This window comes from Pseudorca crassidens, chromosome 19 (genome assembly GCF_039906515.1).
Source record: "Pseudorca crassidens isolate mPseCra1 chromosome 19, mPseCra1.hap1, whole genome shotgun sequence".
Taxonomy (NCBI): Eukaryota; Metazoa; Chordata; class Mammalia; order Artiodactyla; family Delphinidae; genus Pseudorca; species Pseudorca crassidens.
In genome coordinates this window covers 45,686,136-45,702,504 of record NC_090314.1, presented here as the reverse complement: position 1 = coordinate 45,702,504, position 16,369 = coordinate 45,686,136, and the positions used below count along the sequence as shown (strand labels likewise).

Sequence of the window (16,369 nt, the reverse complement as noted above, 5' to 3'; positions counted from 1 at the left end):
CGTCTTTGGAATTCTGACAACCACTCCCGTTTAACATGCTTAATCCACTGATAACAGTCTGTATCATTTTTTGTTGGTCTTTACTCTGTTCAGAGATTGGAATTCTCTTTGAGGCAAAGAGGATGAAATCCTTGCACAATTCAATACTGACTTCCTTGTAAGGAGGGTGGTGGGTAGGTGAGGGGAGAAGTAGAGAAAATGGGACTAACTGCCGTTATTACATTTTCATATCGTTTAGTCTTCATCACAGCTCTGTGAAGTGGGTATTTGTCACCTCATTTGAAGAATAGGAACTGGAAATACAGGATTTTGCTCAGAGTTTGCACAGCTAATAAATGACAATGCGAAGATCCAAACCCATGCCCCTTCCATCCCATCATTCAGCTTCCCACCTGCATCCGTCACTGACCCCAGGTCAGAAGGCACTGGTTCAAGCCTCAAGGGAATTTGGGGAGAGGAGCGGACTGGGAGGGGAACTAGCACTCTGGCTTTATGGCCTGTGGTGGGAGGCGGTAGAAAGTTCCTGCCTCCAAGTGGCAGCTCTCCCTGGGAAAGCAGCCCTAGGCAAGGGGATTTACAGGCTTGGATCTCGGCTACTTGTTTTGTCCACTCCCATCCAGCTTTCCAGCTTAGGGTTTCTTATCTTTCAGCTGTCAGGACCTGCCAGTTCAGCCTTGCCCACTGTGTGACCTCTCTCGGGCCCACGCCAGCTTCCTGTCCACCTGGCAGGGAGTCCGTAAAGGCAGGCAAGAAGCAAGTGCTTCCCAGTCTTCGGTCAAAAATGTCTCATTTCCAGTGACAAGCCATGGCTTACTGGACCCTGGGGGTAAGCTAGGCCTCATCCTGCTGCCCCCATCACTGATGGGTTAATAGAAAAAACAACATCTATGTAGTACATCCTGCCTTCCCAGGAATCCTGGGTGAAAGCAGAGACAACTAAGACACATTTAGAAGTTTTCTGTCATTGTCTCTCAAGGTCTCCCAACAAATGTCCACCCAGTCTGTTTTTCCAGCTCTGCATAACCTCTCCCGGAAGTCAGCTTCTGGCCCTGGCCTCAGGATGATTGGCAGAGCTTAAGAGTCCTATCTGAAGATGGAGTAAAGCTACCTGCTTTTTTGACCTCTGGCTTTAAGATATCCTCCCACTTTTCCATCCCACAGTCTTCAGCCCTTTCTGGGCACAGCTGCATTTTGGGAACTAGTTCCTGTACTGCCTTTATCTCATTTCACGAAATGAACTTCTGCAAAGAAGCTGGAAAGAAGGAGAAGAGGAGGGGTTATCATGCAGGTGCAGGGAGGGGGGCCTAGAGAAGAGCTCCTAGATTATCTCCCTCCCAAAAAGTGCAACCAGGATCATCCACAAAGTATCGGCTCAAAAACACGCGGGGGAAGAAGAAAGGAATCAGTGCTGGGGGGTTGGAGTGGAAGGAGCCAGGCTGCCCAGAGTGTATCCTGTGAAGGCTGCGAGGAGCAGATAAGGGCAGCCCCAGAGGCAGGCAGTGAGGAGAGCAGGGCCGGGTGAGGGGGAACTGCAGATCTACCCGCAGAACCTGAGAGAGAATGGAGCTCACTGGCCAGGGACTGTGGGAGCTTGCTTATCAACGGCTGTGAGATGGCTGAGCCAGAGGCCCCTGTACCGTACTTCAGGGCTGCCTAGCTCCCTCCAACAGGCTTTAAATCTGCCCATACCAAGGAGAAAATTAAAGAAATGGATCTGGGCAAATAGAAAATTAAGGAGAACTGAAGAGAAAATTGAGAACTGTGGAGAGCACGGATTAGGGAGGTGCAGGAGGAAGCAGATCCTGAAATGAGTCTCAACGATCAGGAAAATCTAAGTAATGGTTTGAGGGGCTAGAAGAAATGGAAAACAGGAGAGACTCCCTGCACATTATGGGGGCCAGCAAACAAGAGCTCTGGAGACCTAGTTTCAGGGACCCAGAATGATAAGGCAGGTTAGGACAGTGATTCTCAAACCATGGTCCCCTGATGGGGAATGGGGTGGAGGGGGTGGGGGCAGGCAAAACCTGTTAGATATGCAGATTCCAGGGCCTCACTCCAGAACTACTGAATCACAACTAGGGGAAGAGCCCAGCAGTCTGTGATTCTGAAGCAAGCTCAGGTTTGAGGACCACTGGCTTAGTGTAAGGGGCTGCTAATTGGTATAAAATGTTACCTACTGTCTATCTTTTGTCTCTAGGAAGATCTTGGGCCTGTTAAGGAAAACTAAGGTTCCCAAGCTGGTGAGTGGTTCTTATCTACAAAGTTGCAGCAGCTAGCTCCAGTTGACTCCAGAATGGCTCTTTAAACAAATACAAAGCAAAGGACAAAGATTAAATTATATTAGCAACCTAGGAGAAGAGCCAGACTGCTTAAAACAACAGCTAGAGGTTTAGGAGGTTTTATTAATATTTAAATTGCAGTGAAACCACAGCTGTAGCTTTTGACTCCAGCATAGAGATATGCAAATGTGGCTTTCCAAAGAAAGGCAATTTCAGACAGCCCTCCAGGTAATGAGAACAAGTAAAACAAATGATTTTGTAATTTACCTTTATTGACTGATGGAGATCAAGGTACAGACAATCCTTACCCAGCGAGAGTCGGCCACCAGCGGGCCCTGTGAGGGGAGGATGGAAAGCTGGCCTGGAGGGAGAAAGGCAGGGAGACACGGAGTGATGACAGGAAAGGCCCAAGGAGGGCAAAACAGGAGGCAGGTGGGAGATGACTCAATTAAAAAGGAAGAGAAATGGGGTCTGTGGACCATCGATCTTGCCAGCTCTCAGGAGCAACAACAATAATAATCATAAGCGACTGTCACGTGCCACACTCCTCAGTGCCAGGCACTATTCCCAACTTACCAGTAAGGGAAATGGCACTTCGAGAGGTCAGGCAACTTGCCCAAGATCACACCACAAAAGGAGGTGGCAAGACTTTGATGCAAACAAGATTTGTGTGAGGCTAAACTGTGCTGGGAACCAGTCCTAGGAGGTGATAACAACAAGGTTAATGACTGACGGGGGCCACTACGTGCCCGGTTTCGTAGTGGACTCTGTATGCTAGGGTTGTGGAAGGGAGGGAGGAGGAGCTTACTATTCAATGGGTGGAGCAAGGAGGCCACCGATAACCCTTGCAGAATTGTGTCTTCTGGTTCAGAAGCCCCTTGTGGGCTGTGTGGTGGGCTCTGCCTGCTGTGGAGGCACCTCACGCCTCCATATTATGGGGGCCGACAAACAAGAGCTTTGAGACTTAGTGTCAGCACCCAGAATGCTAAGGCAGTTTTGACATACAGCTTAACGCAGTGATTCTCAAAGCATGGTCCCCTGATGGGGAATGGAAGTGGGGGCTAACGACATAGTCTAGGAGCTTGTTAGATAGCAAATTCCAGGGGCTCACTTCAGACCTACTGATCAGAAACCGGACATGGGGCCAGCAATCTGTGATTCCGAGAAACAAGCTCAAGTTTGAGAACCACTGGCTTAGTATAAGGGGCAAAGCATCTCAAGCTGGCTCTTGGGTAGGATTTGGCCAGGTGAAAAGCCGGGAGATTCCAGAAGTCCCAGTTAAGAGCCCCCAGCTAGCAGAATTAGGGGGAGGATCCAGAAGAAGATTTGGGAGAATCTTCTAAGGATCTATTTCTCTGACCCAGCCAGTCTCCCCAGGCTGTCCCTTCTAAGCCGAAATCCATCCTCACCAGTGCCTCACCTGCTGTTTCCTTTCAGGCACCCTGGCCACCAAATATGGGGACCCACAGATTTTGCTCACACTCTGTCTTATCCTCAGTGAGTCCTGCTCTGCCAACTCTGCAGGCCCAAATACTGCCCACCCCACCTCCTCCACAGAGCCCTCCCCACTTCCAGGCCAGAATCTCCCTGCTCTGAGCATCCCAGAAGCTTTGCTTTATTTATGATACTTTCTTCCCTCAGTAAGTTATTTTGCACATACTCTATTGTCTCTGTTTGACTAGAAGGTCCTTATGGGTAGGATTAGTATCATTTTATCTTTGTTATAACCCAGCTCTGTTCCTGGCAGACACCCTGATGGGTACTCAATGAATATTTGCTGAATGCAACAGTTAAAGAATGAATGAATGGACTCATTGAGTAAAGGCCTTATCCAGCTGCTAGCCCCACCCTCAAGAACTTTAGTCCTGGAAAACAAGCCACGTTCTGCCACTGAGAGTGCTAATTCCCTTCAATCCCTCCCACCCATTTTTCTAGTACCCAAATTTACTCCAAAAGCAGTACGAGAGATCTAAACATCCAAGAATCACTCTTCCTCTTCTAAGCCCACACCTACAGGTTTCCTCCTTGATTCTCTTTCGCCTATCTAGAAGCCTACTGCTTTGTGATGAATCAAACCAGCACCCACGCAGACAGAGAAGGTGTTTCCTCTCTCCATGTGTCCTCCAGCAGGGCCTCCTCCAGGCTAGATACTCAAGATAGATAAACTGCTATGCCATCATCACTGGAGAAATAATTAGGATGCTCATGATAATCTCTTTGCAAGTTCAAAGCCCTGGCACAACCATTATTTCTCTCTCCTTGCTTGTTCCCTAGGAGATCACTAGGGTAGAGATTGTTATCCCCATTTTATAGGTAATAAAACTGAGGTCCATGGGAATTCCCTGGCAGTCCGGTGGTTGGGACTTGGCATGCTTTCCACTGCGAAGGGCCTGGGTCCAGTTCCTGTTTGGGGAACTAAGATCTCGCGAGCCGAGCCACACAGCAAAAAAAACAAAAGCAAAAACAAAACTGAGGTCCAGGGCCTGGTCAAAGGTCACCCAGTGAATTGATGGCAGATGTGGAGCTGACTAGCCCAGGACTCCCTATTCATTAGAACACAGATGAAAATGCTCTCATTATGGTGTCTGGGCTGTGTCTTGTCTGAGAGAGGGAGTGTGGAATCCAGTTGAGTGCGGGTAGGGGCCAGGGAAGATAAAAGAAAGTTTGTGACCCTGTAAAGTTTTTTCTCTGCAATACTGCAGCAGTTGGCACTGGTTAATTCCAAATGAGTTTTTGTGGGGTTTTTTTGTTTGTTTGTTTGTTTAAAGCATTACTACATGTCCCAGATTAGGGAGGAGGGAAAAAGAGGTGAATCCAGAGGTAACACAGACACACAGGTAATCAGATGTTTGCCATCTTTTGAAAACAATCTAAAACCAAATGGCAAGAGAAACTCAAATTACAACTTATGTGGGTCTTCCCAGCTGTTAGGCTATAGGACTTCTGCAATAAGCTAGTGCCAAGTGGGCAGAAAATCTTCCCTTGGTGAAGCCTGGAGCTTGGTGAGGAGAGGTCTCTCCTGGAGGCAAAGGGCTTTGGGGGCCGTCTCACGGCGTCCACAGCTGCAGAGGTGAGACGCCTGCTGGTGGGGCCATCCCCAAGTTCCCAGAGACTCTGACAGCCATGGAAGCCAAGATTTGTGCTGGAACCTCCTCTGGTTTCCAACCAAATGTCAGAAAAATTAAGGAAAAAAAATCTCTACAGCAATTCAAGAGGCCATTTCCTAAAGATGTGGCCCTAGGGCTGTGCTGGGGAAAGCAGTGATGATCTTCCCCTTCCCACCAAAGCCCGAGCTTTCTCCCTGGGCTCCATTCTAAAGAGCAGGCCTTGTCCTCTTCACCCCAGGCCAGCTCTGGGCTTTTCTCAGCCTTTAGCCCAACACCAACCTCCATTACTCCTCGACCCTTTGCTGAGGCCTCCGCAGCTTCCCTGTGCCACTGGAGCTTGTAGGGTGTGGAGATGGGCAGAAGGGCATGACACCCACGCCCAGAGGGGTGGTGGTTGCACAACAGTGTGAATGCACTAAATACCACAGAACTGTACACCTTAAAATGGTTAATTTTATGTTATGTGAATTTCACCTTAATTAAAAACAAAAACCGAGCTGCCCTGGGAGCTATGTGGGGGTGGGGAGAGAAGCTGGGCCTCTTGGAAGCTGTGAGGGTAGAGCCCCCTTGCTGGGAGTGGCAATGAACGACAATGGGAAGGGCAGTCTGGGCCTGCCCCCTCCTCCTCCAGGACCAGATGGGAACTGGGGCTAAGGAGAAAGGCCCAACTGGGGCAGCGCTGAAGAGAGGCACTCAGTGAAAGCAAGGAGGCCGCAGCCGCCGCTCATTTGCATCATAAGTGATTGGTTTTCCCTGCTCGTCCCTCATTAGGACACAATGGACAGTTGTTTGCTGGCGCAGCAGATCTATTTACCAAGGGAGGGAGGACACAGAGCAAGAGTGACCGATGGGCCATAGTAAGTTGCTGGGGGGGGGCGGGGGCGATCCCGCCTCCTCTCCCCTGCTCCCCCCACCAACCCACTGCCACTGGGACTCCTGTTCCCACACAGTGCGAAGGGACCCAGAGGGCAAATCAACCCCTCATTTTACAGATGAGGAGACTAAGATGCTAAGAGAGGATGAGACTTGCTAAGGTCAAACAGCGAGCATGGCAGAGCCGGGGCTTCCGGAATCCACAGTGTAGATTCTAGACTCTCACTCCAGGGCTCACTCCACTGCTTGCAGTACCTTCTCCATTCCCAGCTTGCGTCTCTGTGTCTCTGTGGTCTATCCTTCCGTTCCAGGCCTTGGGTTCCATCACTTCTCTCTCCTCTGTCTATCTAATCTCTTTCTCTGTTCCTGCTCCTCTCTGTATCTTTACCCCCAGGTTTCTAGGCAGCCGGGATAATTACTAAACTTCTAATTCGCCCCTGCCCTAAGGAGCGTGTGTCTGGCAGGAGAGGCAGCAATTTTGAAGCTGTCTTGGTGTGTTTTAGGGATAGGTGGGGAGAAAATAAATATGTGTGGGGGCCTATTGTAAACCAGGCACTAAGACAGACACATGACACATTTTATCTCATTTCTTCCTTTCAGTCTTGCAAGGTGGTGTTCTTGGAGACGGGAAAATGAGAGGCTCAGAGAGGTTGGGTAATTTGTACAAGAGCACCCAGCTGGCAGATGGCAGCTATCTGATTCAAAAACCACCTCACACCCTGGCGCAGGGGCTAAGCAGGGTAAGGGCCCCCTGATTCCAGGCTCATGGGAGGCAACAACCTTGCTGAAGGAGGCCACTGCTTTGTTGCTCCCCTCTGGGCAGCACCTGCCTCCCCCCTCCCTACCTTCAGGCTCCCACCTTCCTCTGGGCCCCTTCTGCATGGTGGTGAAATCGCACAAATGCAAGCTTTTGCCCCTGGTGAGAGTGGGGGACTGGGGAGATAGCAGTCAAGAGAGAAACCTGACAGACCCAGACGGTGGCAGTCTCCCTCCTGCTGACGCCCCCTCCCACTTCCCTGTCTGCCCCTCCCCTTGTGGTTCAAGCTTGCCAGCCACTGCCTCTGTCTCATTGTGCTCTGGGGGAAGGGGAGAGTCAGTGAGTGGGTGTCTGTGTGCATGAACATAAGGCCTCTGGGTTCATTCTGACACTGAATGAAAAACTCACCAATTATTCGTCCAATCTCATTAATATGCAGACAGACATCTGTTATTTAGGAGTCAACAGCAGAGGCATTTTCTTGGGGGGAGGGGCACTTATGTACGTGTCCCTCTTGTCTCTTCGGCTGCAGGCGGGGGTAGCTGCTTGGGAATCACCCCACATGCCTGGACCTGGTGCCTCCCCTCTCTCTGACCCTCACCCCCAGCCTTGAGGAGAGGGAGTTGGGGATTGGCTAGAAATGGAGAGAGACCTGGGAACCCAGCTGAAAGGGGGAAAGGGGGGAGAGGGGCTGCACTGTGTAGAAGAAACTCCTTTGTTGGCAGAGAGGGAGGGGGGGATACTCAGAAGAGCTGAACCCCTTTCCTGGGGAAGAGAGAGTAGTGTAGGGGACAGCTGTACCAGGACTGCCTGCCAGGGTCCTGGTGTCCACCAGGAACCTGCGGGACATGACCCCTTCCCCCCACCTCCCACAGCCTGCAGGACCAGTCTGCGTGTATCTGGAGTGGGGTCACTATGGCAACCTGGTGCCCTCACCCAGACTTCAGAAAAGGTAATGGGGGAGTTCAGAAAAATGGGGGACCAAAGGATGTCCTTTGGAGGAGTCACTAGACCTCTCTCTCTAGCCCTCAGGATAGGTATGGGGACGAGACACCTGACCTGCCCCTTCCTGTCTTCTGGCCTTCCTCCAGTCTGAATCCCAAGAGGCCCTCTCCAAGAAGCCTTTCGTTATTCCATCAGGCCCAGTTCAGAGGCACTCAAGCCTGGATGTGCAAGTTGTAAAAAATAAAGGTCGGTATCAGTTCAGCCCCCTTTAAAGGCTCAAACAACTTTTCTACATCCTTTCTCCTCTCTGAATCCTCCTCAGCAACACAGTGAGGCAGATGTGGCAATCAGCTCCCTTTTCCAAGTATGAAAACTGAGGTTCAGATGCCTGCAGGGCCTCACTAAAGGCTCCCCAGGGAGGAAGCAGCAGAGCTAGGACCCAGGCCCTCGGACCTCTGCCTCCAAATATTAAGCGCTTTTCATGACTGTCCCTCCTGGAAAGGCTGGAGTCATAAGGGGATGACCCTCTGTCAGCGGAAGCATTTCAGGTGTTAGACCAAGTCCCCGCCCCTACCCCATTCCTTCCTTCCGCCTCCTCCCTCCAGGGCAGGCTGACTGCTGAGGTTAAGAAACACTGGCAGCAACACAATGTGATTAGTTGTTTATTTCATTAAATGATTAACGAGGCTACATTGTTTCCCAAAGGGGTGTCCAATTTGTGGGGAAACAGCTGCAGAGGAGGAAGCTGGGTCTGACTCCTGCATCTGGGGTGAGGGGAAGGTCCCCTCCTTCCAGCCTGCAGGGGCCTTTGAGGATCTAGGAACAGCCCCATTCCCTCCTCTCACCCTTTGGGCTCCTCAGCCCAGAGGCACAGACCCCTCTGTAGAGGAAATAAAACGTCTGGCAACCCGGACCTGCAGAGGGGACCAATATCTGTTCCCGGTGGTACTGGAAATGTATTATAAACTTTAGGGGTTCCTCCAGCTGATTTATCTTCCTAATTATGTTTGTTTTAGGCAAATACTGAAATGTGTTTGCATTCCCTGAGCATGGCAGGAGAGGGAGGTTGGGAGAAGAGAGGGGGTGCAAACACTCCGTACTTTGAGCCTGGTTTGTACCAAAGTTCAAAGTGGAGATGAGAAGCCACAGACAAAATCCCAAGACAGTGGTATATCAGGCCCCTGTGGGGGAAGGGTCAGGCCTCTGGGACCAGACTGAGGTCCACCTAGCTGAGCCCCAGCGCTCTCCAGCACCCTCAATCCAGGACTCAGTATCCTTGCAGAGGATGCTGGAGTCAGCCCCTAACCAGGTCTCAGTTTAAGAGGGTAGGGTGCCCGGTGCCTTTGAAGCTGTCCCAGAATCCTTGAGGAGATTGGCTGAGATGGACCAGGACAGGGTCTTGGAGGAAGAGGGAGGATAAGGAGTGTTTGATGAGGCAGGAGTGGGTGGGGATTTCCTTTCCTCTCAAGACTGGGCCCTGGCGTAGGGAAGGGAGAAGCTATTTTATTTGTTTGTTTCTTTTTTGGCCACACTGCCTGGCATGCAGGATCTTAGTTACCTGACCAGGGACTGAACCCGTGCCCCCTGCAGTGGAAGCACAGAGTCTTAACCACTGAACCGCCAGGGAAGTCCCGAGGGAGACGCTATTTTAAATGACACATCACAGAGCCAAACCCCCTAGACACCCTCCCTGCGCCCCCCATCACCTCATCCGGATAACCATCTATCCAAAAACCAAATCTGGTCCCTTCATTCTCTGCTTGAAATCCCTCATGCTGCCTCACATCCTCCGCATGAAGCCCTGGTTCCCTTGTGGGCCCTGCAGCGGCCTCCCTGTACCTTCCTAGCCTTGTCTTCCGCCCTCCCTGCCATGGCAGCCCCAGTGGTGCCATGCTCTTCCTCATCTCCACGTGTTTGCACATGCTGTACCCTCTGCTCAGAGTGCCTTTCCCGCCCCTTCCCTGCCTGGCAAACTCCTCTTCAACCCTCAAGGACCTGGCTCAGAGGATGGGCTTCTGAGGCTGTAAGGAGCTTCCACAACCAGAGAACCATCACACCTGGGGTACCTCTCTTCCCCACCGGGCTGGCCTCCAGAGCACAGAGACTGGTCCTTTCAGAATCCCAAGCCAGTGTCTGGCACACAGTTGGTGCTCAGTACACATTTGCTGAATGAATGAGGGAAAGATGGGCTGTGAATTAGGTGGGGATCCCAGCAGATGGGAGGGTAAGGTCTGTGTTCTCTCCCAGAGTGTGTCTGAAGAACTGGCTGGGGCTGGGGGAGGGGAGAGCCACGGATGGTTCCTGGGGGAGAATGTCACCGAAAAGAGGCCAGTGGGATCAGAGCCAGGGAGGGAATACAGGACAATGTGAAACCAGACTCCGGAGAAAACAGACCAGCACTGTCTTTCCAGACAACAAGTGCTCTGGCCGGCCCCTCCACCGTCTTTCCTTCTGTAGGGGGTTGGGGAGGTGTGACCCTCAACTCACATCTTGTGCTCCCTCCAAAATCATCAAGGAGCTCAGGATGGAAAGAGGGAGAGAGCCCCTGCCCCAGCCTCCAAGGAGACCCCAGAATCAAACTACTGTTCCCTTGGGAAACCACTCTGTACAGGGTCACCCTGATGTGGAGGCTTTTGGTGCCCTCCCTACACCCACAGCTCCCAGGGCACCAGCAGATTCCAAGTTGGGGCTGGACATGGTGAGCAAGCGGCCTGGACCACTTCAGCCGGATCCTTCCCACATTAGCAGGGGCCCCAGTTGGGCTGAGTAATGAATTGCACATCAGTCCACTTTAAAACCCCCTAACGGCTTTAGGATCCTCTGGCTCATTAACTGACATGAATATTCCCAAGATATCTCTCTCTCCCGCCTCTGGCTCCGAAAAGGACACTGCTGATCCAACCCATAGCTTTTTCCTCTGCTCCGTCTGTGGGCATCGACAGGGAAGTTCTTACTGAAGTCTAACTTTCCCTCCTGCTGCTAGAGACTGGTAGATTGTTTTCTTAGAAAGCAACAAAACTAAAGCCACAGTCGTTTTCCATGGACATGGGCTTTATTTGGGGACTCTTGGGGGAAGGGAGGGAGGGAGCTAAGACTGGTGGGTAAATTGGGGGAGAGGCTTCTCAACTTGCTTTTTAATTTAGTGCATGTTGCCTGGAGGTTAGGATGAGTGAGAACAGCTGTAGAAGTGAGAGGAGAGGAAGAGGGAAGGTCAGAGAATGGACACTTTCCTTGGGGAAGGAAGCCAGGACCAGGATATGGGAACTGAAGGTGGGGAGGGAAGGCACCCTTCATATACTGAGACTCAACCAAGGTCACCGCTTGATGCCAGCTTCCCCAACCCCCTGGCCCCATCCCAGCTCCCAGCCCAGATGCCTGTTCTGCTAGTTCCCTCAACTTGCCTTGGAGAGGAGCTGAATGAGGATGTGGGGAATGGCGGTACCCTTCTGCCTCCAGCTTCCCTGCTCAGGAGAACTGCTCACTCGCCCACCCTAAAGTCCCAGCCAGAGTCAGGAGGTCAGGAGGCCGGGGGCCAGCAGGGGGACAACTGTGCCTACACCTTCCCTCCTCAGTCTGCCCACGGGGCCCTTCACATGAGGTTGCAGCTCTTGGCTCTATCCTTGTGTATCTCGCCCTCGTTTCCGGTCCCATTCCCGTTTCCCCGGTCCGGCCGTCCTGCCAGCTGAGTAGATCGCTGAAGTCCCCGGCGTGAGTCAGTACGGCGCAGCTGCCTATGGCCCCGGCCGAGGGAGGCCACTGTGGCCACGTGGAAGACATCTCTGACGCTGCGCTCAGAGGACCGGGAGGAGCACTCCACGTAGGACACGGCCCCCACCTGCTTGGCCAGCACAGTGCCCTGGAAGGATGGAGTGAGTGGAGAGAGTTACAGGGCTTAGCCTGCAGCTCAGCAAGGGGCAAGGAAGCTGAGGGCAGGGGGTGGTCAAGGGATCAGGTCAGAGGCCAGGGCAAGGGATTAGCCAAATAGGGTGTTTTCAAATCAGAGGCTGAGAGGGGCAGAGGTGAGAGGTCTAGGCTGGGACTAGGTCAGAGATCAAGGGTCCCACCTGTTCATGTGTAACAGGGATAAGCCTCTGCTTGGACAGCTCCCTCAGTGTGGCCAGGTCGGTCCGCATGTCTAGTTTACAGCCAACCAGCACAACCTTGGCATTGGGGCAAAACTCCTGAGTCTCCCCTTGCCACTATTTGGAGGAAGAAAACAGAGTTATGCAGGGGTAGAAGGCAGCACAGGGTGAATCCTTGCTCACAGCATGCAGAAACCATGCACCTCTCTGGGCTCTCCCATGTAAGTAAGCAAGGAAGTGAGAGTGGTGGGCTTGGGCTGAAAGCAGGAAGGGTGTGGGAGAAGGGAAGGGAGGAGAGGGCAGGGGTGGGGCCCTGCTTCTACCTCAGTGGCCATGAAGGGTCTGCCATCCCCTTTCCCAAATTTGCTCCTGGGAACAGACCAGTCCCGCCCTCCCTTCCCCTCCCTGGGAACTGGGGCTGCCTTAGCCGACTTCTGTCCATTCACCATGGGCTTTTCTCATGGAGATAGGGGCCTGGAGAGGAGACCACAGGGCTTTCCTGAGCTCCAGCAGCAGCATTCCTATCCCCTCCATCTGGGGCTCCCACACCCAAGGAGATGGGGAGGGTGGACGAGAAGTCCCTTGAGTACTCCTCCCTGTTGTCCCCCATCTCCCCCAGATGCCATATCCAGCTCTGAGGACTGATTTCCAGGAAGTCAGGGGGGGATTGGGGAGGGTGAGAGCTTCACACACACTCTCCCTGATGGCCATGCTCAGCTGTAATTCCCTCCTCCTGGCCCATGTGTTTTCTGGTCCCCCTCAGTCTAGCTGCCCTGCTTCCCTAGGCTCCCACCTTCTTGAGGACACTGTCCAGTGTTTCTGGTCGGCTAATGTCGAAGCAGATGAGCACAGCATCCGAATCAGGATAGGCCAGAGGCCGGACATTATCGTAGTAAGAGGAACCTGAGAGAAGACAGGGAGGGAGGGGACAGACGAGGGTCCTGAGTGTGCAGAAGGCCTGGAAGGGAATGGGAGACCTTAGCAATCCTGGTCAAGGGATTTTGAGCAGAGAATGGAAAAGAGCAGGTATTAATACCCATCAAGGAGTCTGTGTTTCTCCAAGGAAGGGAGTAGACAGAGGGGAGGTTAGATGGCAGAAAACAGCTCTCCACTTCCCTAGGGGGTTCTCTAAAAGTAATCATTCTTAATCTTTTCTGAGTCTTTGAGAAGCTCATGAAATCTCTCAACATTCTCACAAAATTTTGCATGCGCCTTCTGGGCTTTGACAGACATTTTCTAAAGCTCTCCAGGGGAGCCAAGTAAAAATTTAAAACAAAACAAAAAATTCCTCCCTTTTTGTAGGGGAAGGGGCAGGGGCAGAGCCCTCCCACCCTCCCGGGACTTGATCTCAGATTTCTATAGTTCAGTCTAGAGAAGCAGTTTCCTGCCCCCCAAAGAAATTCTAAATGTCTTTCCTAAACCCAGGCCTATCTCCTAAGAAACATGTTCCAAAATAAAAGCCATTCCTTCCCAACTTTCCCAGGTATGCAGAATCGAGCTGAGGGGATGGGATACTGGGCTTTCTCCTTCAGGACAAGGTTTCTATGTGTCTCTGAAAGCTCTGCCTAGTTTTCCTGGCTTTAAGCAGAAAATTAATTTTCCTTCCTCCTAGAATAGGATGGATGGGCTGGGTTGACCTGGAGCCTAAGGGTCTAGTCCAGGGAGGGAGCAGGGTGGGGGCCTTGGAAGTCAGGGTGACCCCGAGGGACTTGGCTACCTGAAGTGTCCCACATGTTGAGCTCAATGCGGCGCTTGTCGATCTCAAAGCTCGCGGTGTAGTTCTCAAACACGGTGGGGACATAACTCTGCAGACACGAATGGCTCAAGATGAGATCCTCCAGTGCTCACCCCAGACAAATGCCCTCCTCATTCCTACACCCCGTGCAGCCCAGCCCGAGGACACAAGTTGGTCCGGTGTTGGGCAAAGGGGAGATCCCGGGAGCAGCTGCCTCAGCGGAATCTCTGCTAGGCTCCCGGACCCCCTCCCGGTCCTTTCAGGCCCTAGTTCTTCCCCTCTCCAATGCCCAAGACCCCCGACATTCCCCTAACGCCCCCTCCGGGATCCTCCGGTTCTCCCAAACCCCATTTATCTCACCCTGCTCCCCAATGCCTCCCACCCAAAACCTCTGCAGTCCTTTCAGAAACCCCAACGCTTTCCCCAGTCCTCCAAGCCCCTCTCTCTGATCCCTGGTTACCCCAGCACCCATTTCCGTCCGTCCCCCAGGCCCCAGTCACCCACCCCCGCGGCCTCAGCGCCCCCCTCCCAAGACGCCGGTTCCTCACCCCGGGGTAGGCGTCCTTGGCGAACACCTGCAGCAGCGCCGTCTTGCCGCACTCCGCGTCCCCCACCACCACGATCTTGCAGCGACCGCTCTGCCCCTCCATAGTCCCGGCTACGCGCCGGCCCCCCGCGCAGCCCCCCTCCCGGGCTCCGCTGCCGCCTCCCCCGCCGCTGCAGCTGCAGCCGCTCGGGCCGCCGACACCGGCATCTCTCGGGCCCGCGCCGAGCCCCCGCCCGGGGCCTCGGCCCCCCCTGCGCCCCGCCCCCAGCCCGGCGGCCGCGCCCCCGGCCCCGCCTCCCGCCCCGCACTGCCTGGGGGCGGGGCCCAGAGGAGCGGGGCGGAGCCCCGGGGAAACGGGGGCTCAGGAGAAGGGTTCTAGCGCGCGGGTTTGGTCTAGTGGGCCCCTGCGGGTTTGGGAAGTGCTGAACCGGGTTATTAGACTGAGTTGACTTCCTTAGCGATGGGGGAGGGGCAGAGTTCGGGGAAAGTTCTGAGGGGTAGGGTGGGAGCTGCACAAGCGCGAGGCTTGGGCCTTCTGCGTACCACGCGTGAACGCCGGTGTGCTAGTGCGGACACGCGCGGGGGAAGCCATCCACTTTCTGAACAGAAGGGGGCGCGAGAAGGTAGGGGGAAAAAGGGCGTCTTTTTGGTTCGGTCTCCCTCCCCCACTCTAAAGTCCCGGCAGGGAGTCTTGGGGATGTATAGGCAAGGACTCCAACACACCCACCCGGACAATGGTGACGCCCTGGCTCTCCGTTACCATGGCAACGGACGGCCTGGCCTGGGGCTGCGGTGATTTAACCGCGGGCCCGGGCGATCGGGGAAGCAAGGACAGAGTTTCTCCAGCCAAGTGCAGGGTGGAAAGTTTTGGGGAAGCTGCGTCCTCTGGTGGATGCTTCGGGGAGACGGAGACGGGGACAAAGAAGAGGAAGATAGAACTGCCCAGGGTGACAGCCCTTCTGGAGCCAGAGACAAGCTCTAAAGTGATTTCAGGCTTGATTCGGAGTCTAACAATAATCAAACCTCTGTTTTGCATTTGCATAGCATCTTTTACCGTTTAAAAGCGCTTCTTTAAATAGAGGATACTCGATTTAATTTTATCTTTACCATGCACCTCTCTGGGCTCTCCCGTGTAAGTAAGCAAGGAAGTGAGAGTGGTGGGCTTGGGCTGAAAGCAGGAAGGGTGTGGGAGAAGGGAAGGGAGGAGAGGGCAGGGGTGGGGCCCTGCTTCTACCTCAGTGGCCATGAAGGGTCTGCCATCCCCTTTCCCAAATTTGCTCCTGGGAACAGACCAGTCCCGCCCTCCCTTCCCCTCCCTGGGAACTGGGGCTGCCTTAGCCGACTTCTGTCCATTCACCATGGGCTTTTCTCATGGAGATAGGGGCCTGGAGAGGAGACCACAGGGCTTTCCTGAGCTCCAGCAGCAGCATTCCTATCCCCTCCATCTGGGGCTCCCACACCCAAGGAGATGGGGAGGGTGGACGAGAAGTACCTTGAGTACTCCTCCCTGTTGTCCCCCATCTCCCCCAGATGCCATATCCAGCTCTGAGGACTGATTTCCAGGAAGTCAGGGGGGGATTGGGGAGGGTGAGAGCTTCACACACACTCTCCCTGATGGCCATGCTCAGCTGTAATTCCCTCCTCCTGACCCATGTGTTTTCTGGTCCCCGTCAGTCTAGCCGTCCTGCTTCCCTAGGCTCCCACCTTCTTGAGGACACTGTCCAGTGTTTCTGGTCGGCTAATGTCAAAGCAGATGAGCACAGCATCCGAAGATTAATTAGATTAATTAGAGCAAGCAACACCATCACCATTTTACAGAAAGGACAATTGAAGTACAGAGCTTTAACAAAGTCAGATGGCTCGGTCACCCTGCTCCAAGTTTGCCACTGCAAGCAAAGAATGGGTCTCATATGGGTCGTGTCAGAGCCTGAGGAACAACTCGGTTGGGTTCCGCTCCACAGGTGGCTGGCTCCCCACATCTGATGTAAGCTCAGGTTTTGGGATCGTCCTTCAGACTGTCCCTTAATATATTTTTAGCTTAATT

General features: G+C 53.3%; 1 protein-coding gene across 1 annotated transcript; it reads right to left on the bottom strand.

The window, feature by feature from the left end:
* Positions 1-10,994: 10,994 nt before the first annotated feature.
* On the bottom strand, positions 10,995-14,486 carry RND2 (Rho family GTPase 2). Its single transcript, XM_067716232.1, has 5 exons — positions 14,327-14,486; positions 13,761-13,848; positions 12,837-12,946; positions 12,026-12,160; positions 10,995-11,817 (listed from the first exon to the last, which is right to left on the bottom strand). The coding sequence occupies exons 1-5, from the start codon at positions 14,426-14,428 to the stop codon at positions 11,551-11,553; spliced, it is 702 nt and encodes a 233-aa protein (XP_067572333.1). The 5' UTR covers positions 14,429-14,486; the 3' UTR covers positions 10,995-11,550.
* Positions 14,487-16,369: the final 1,883 nt, after the last annotated feature.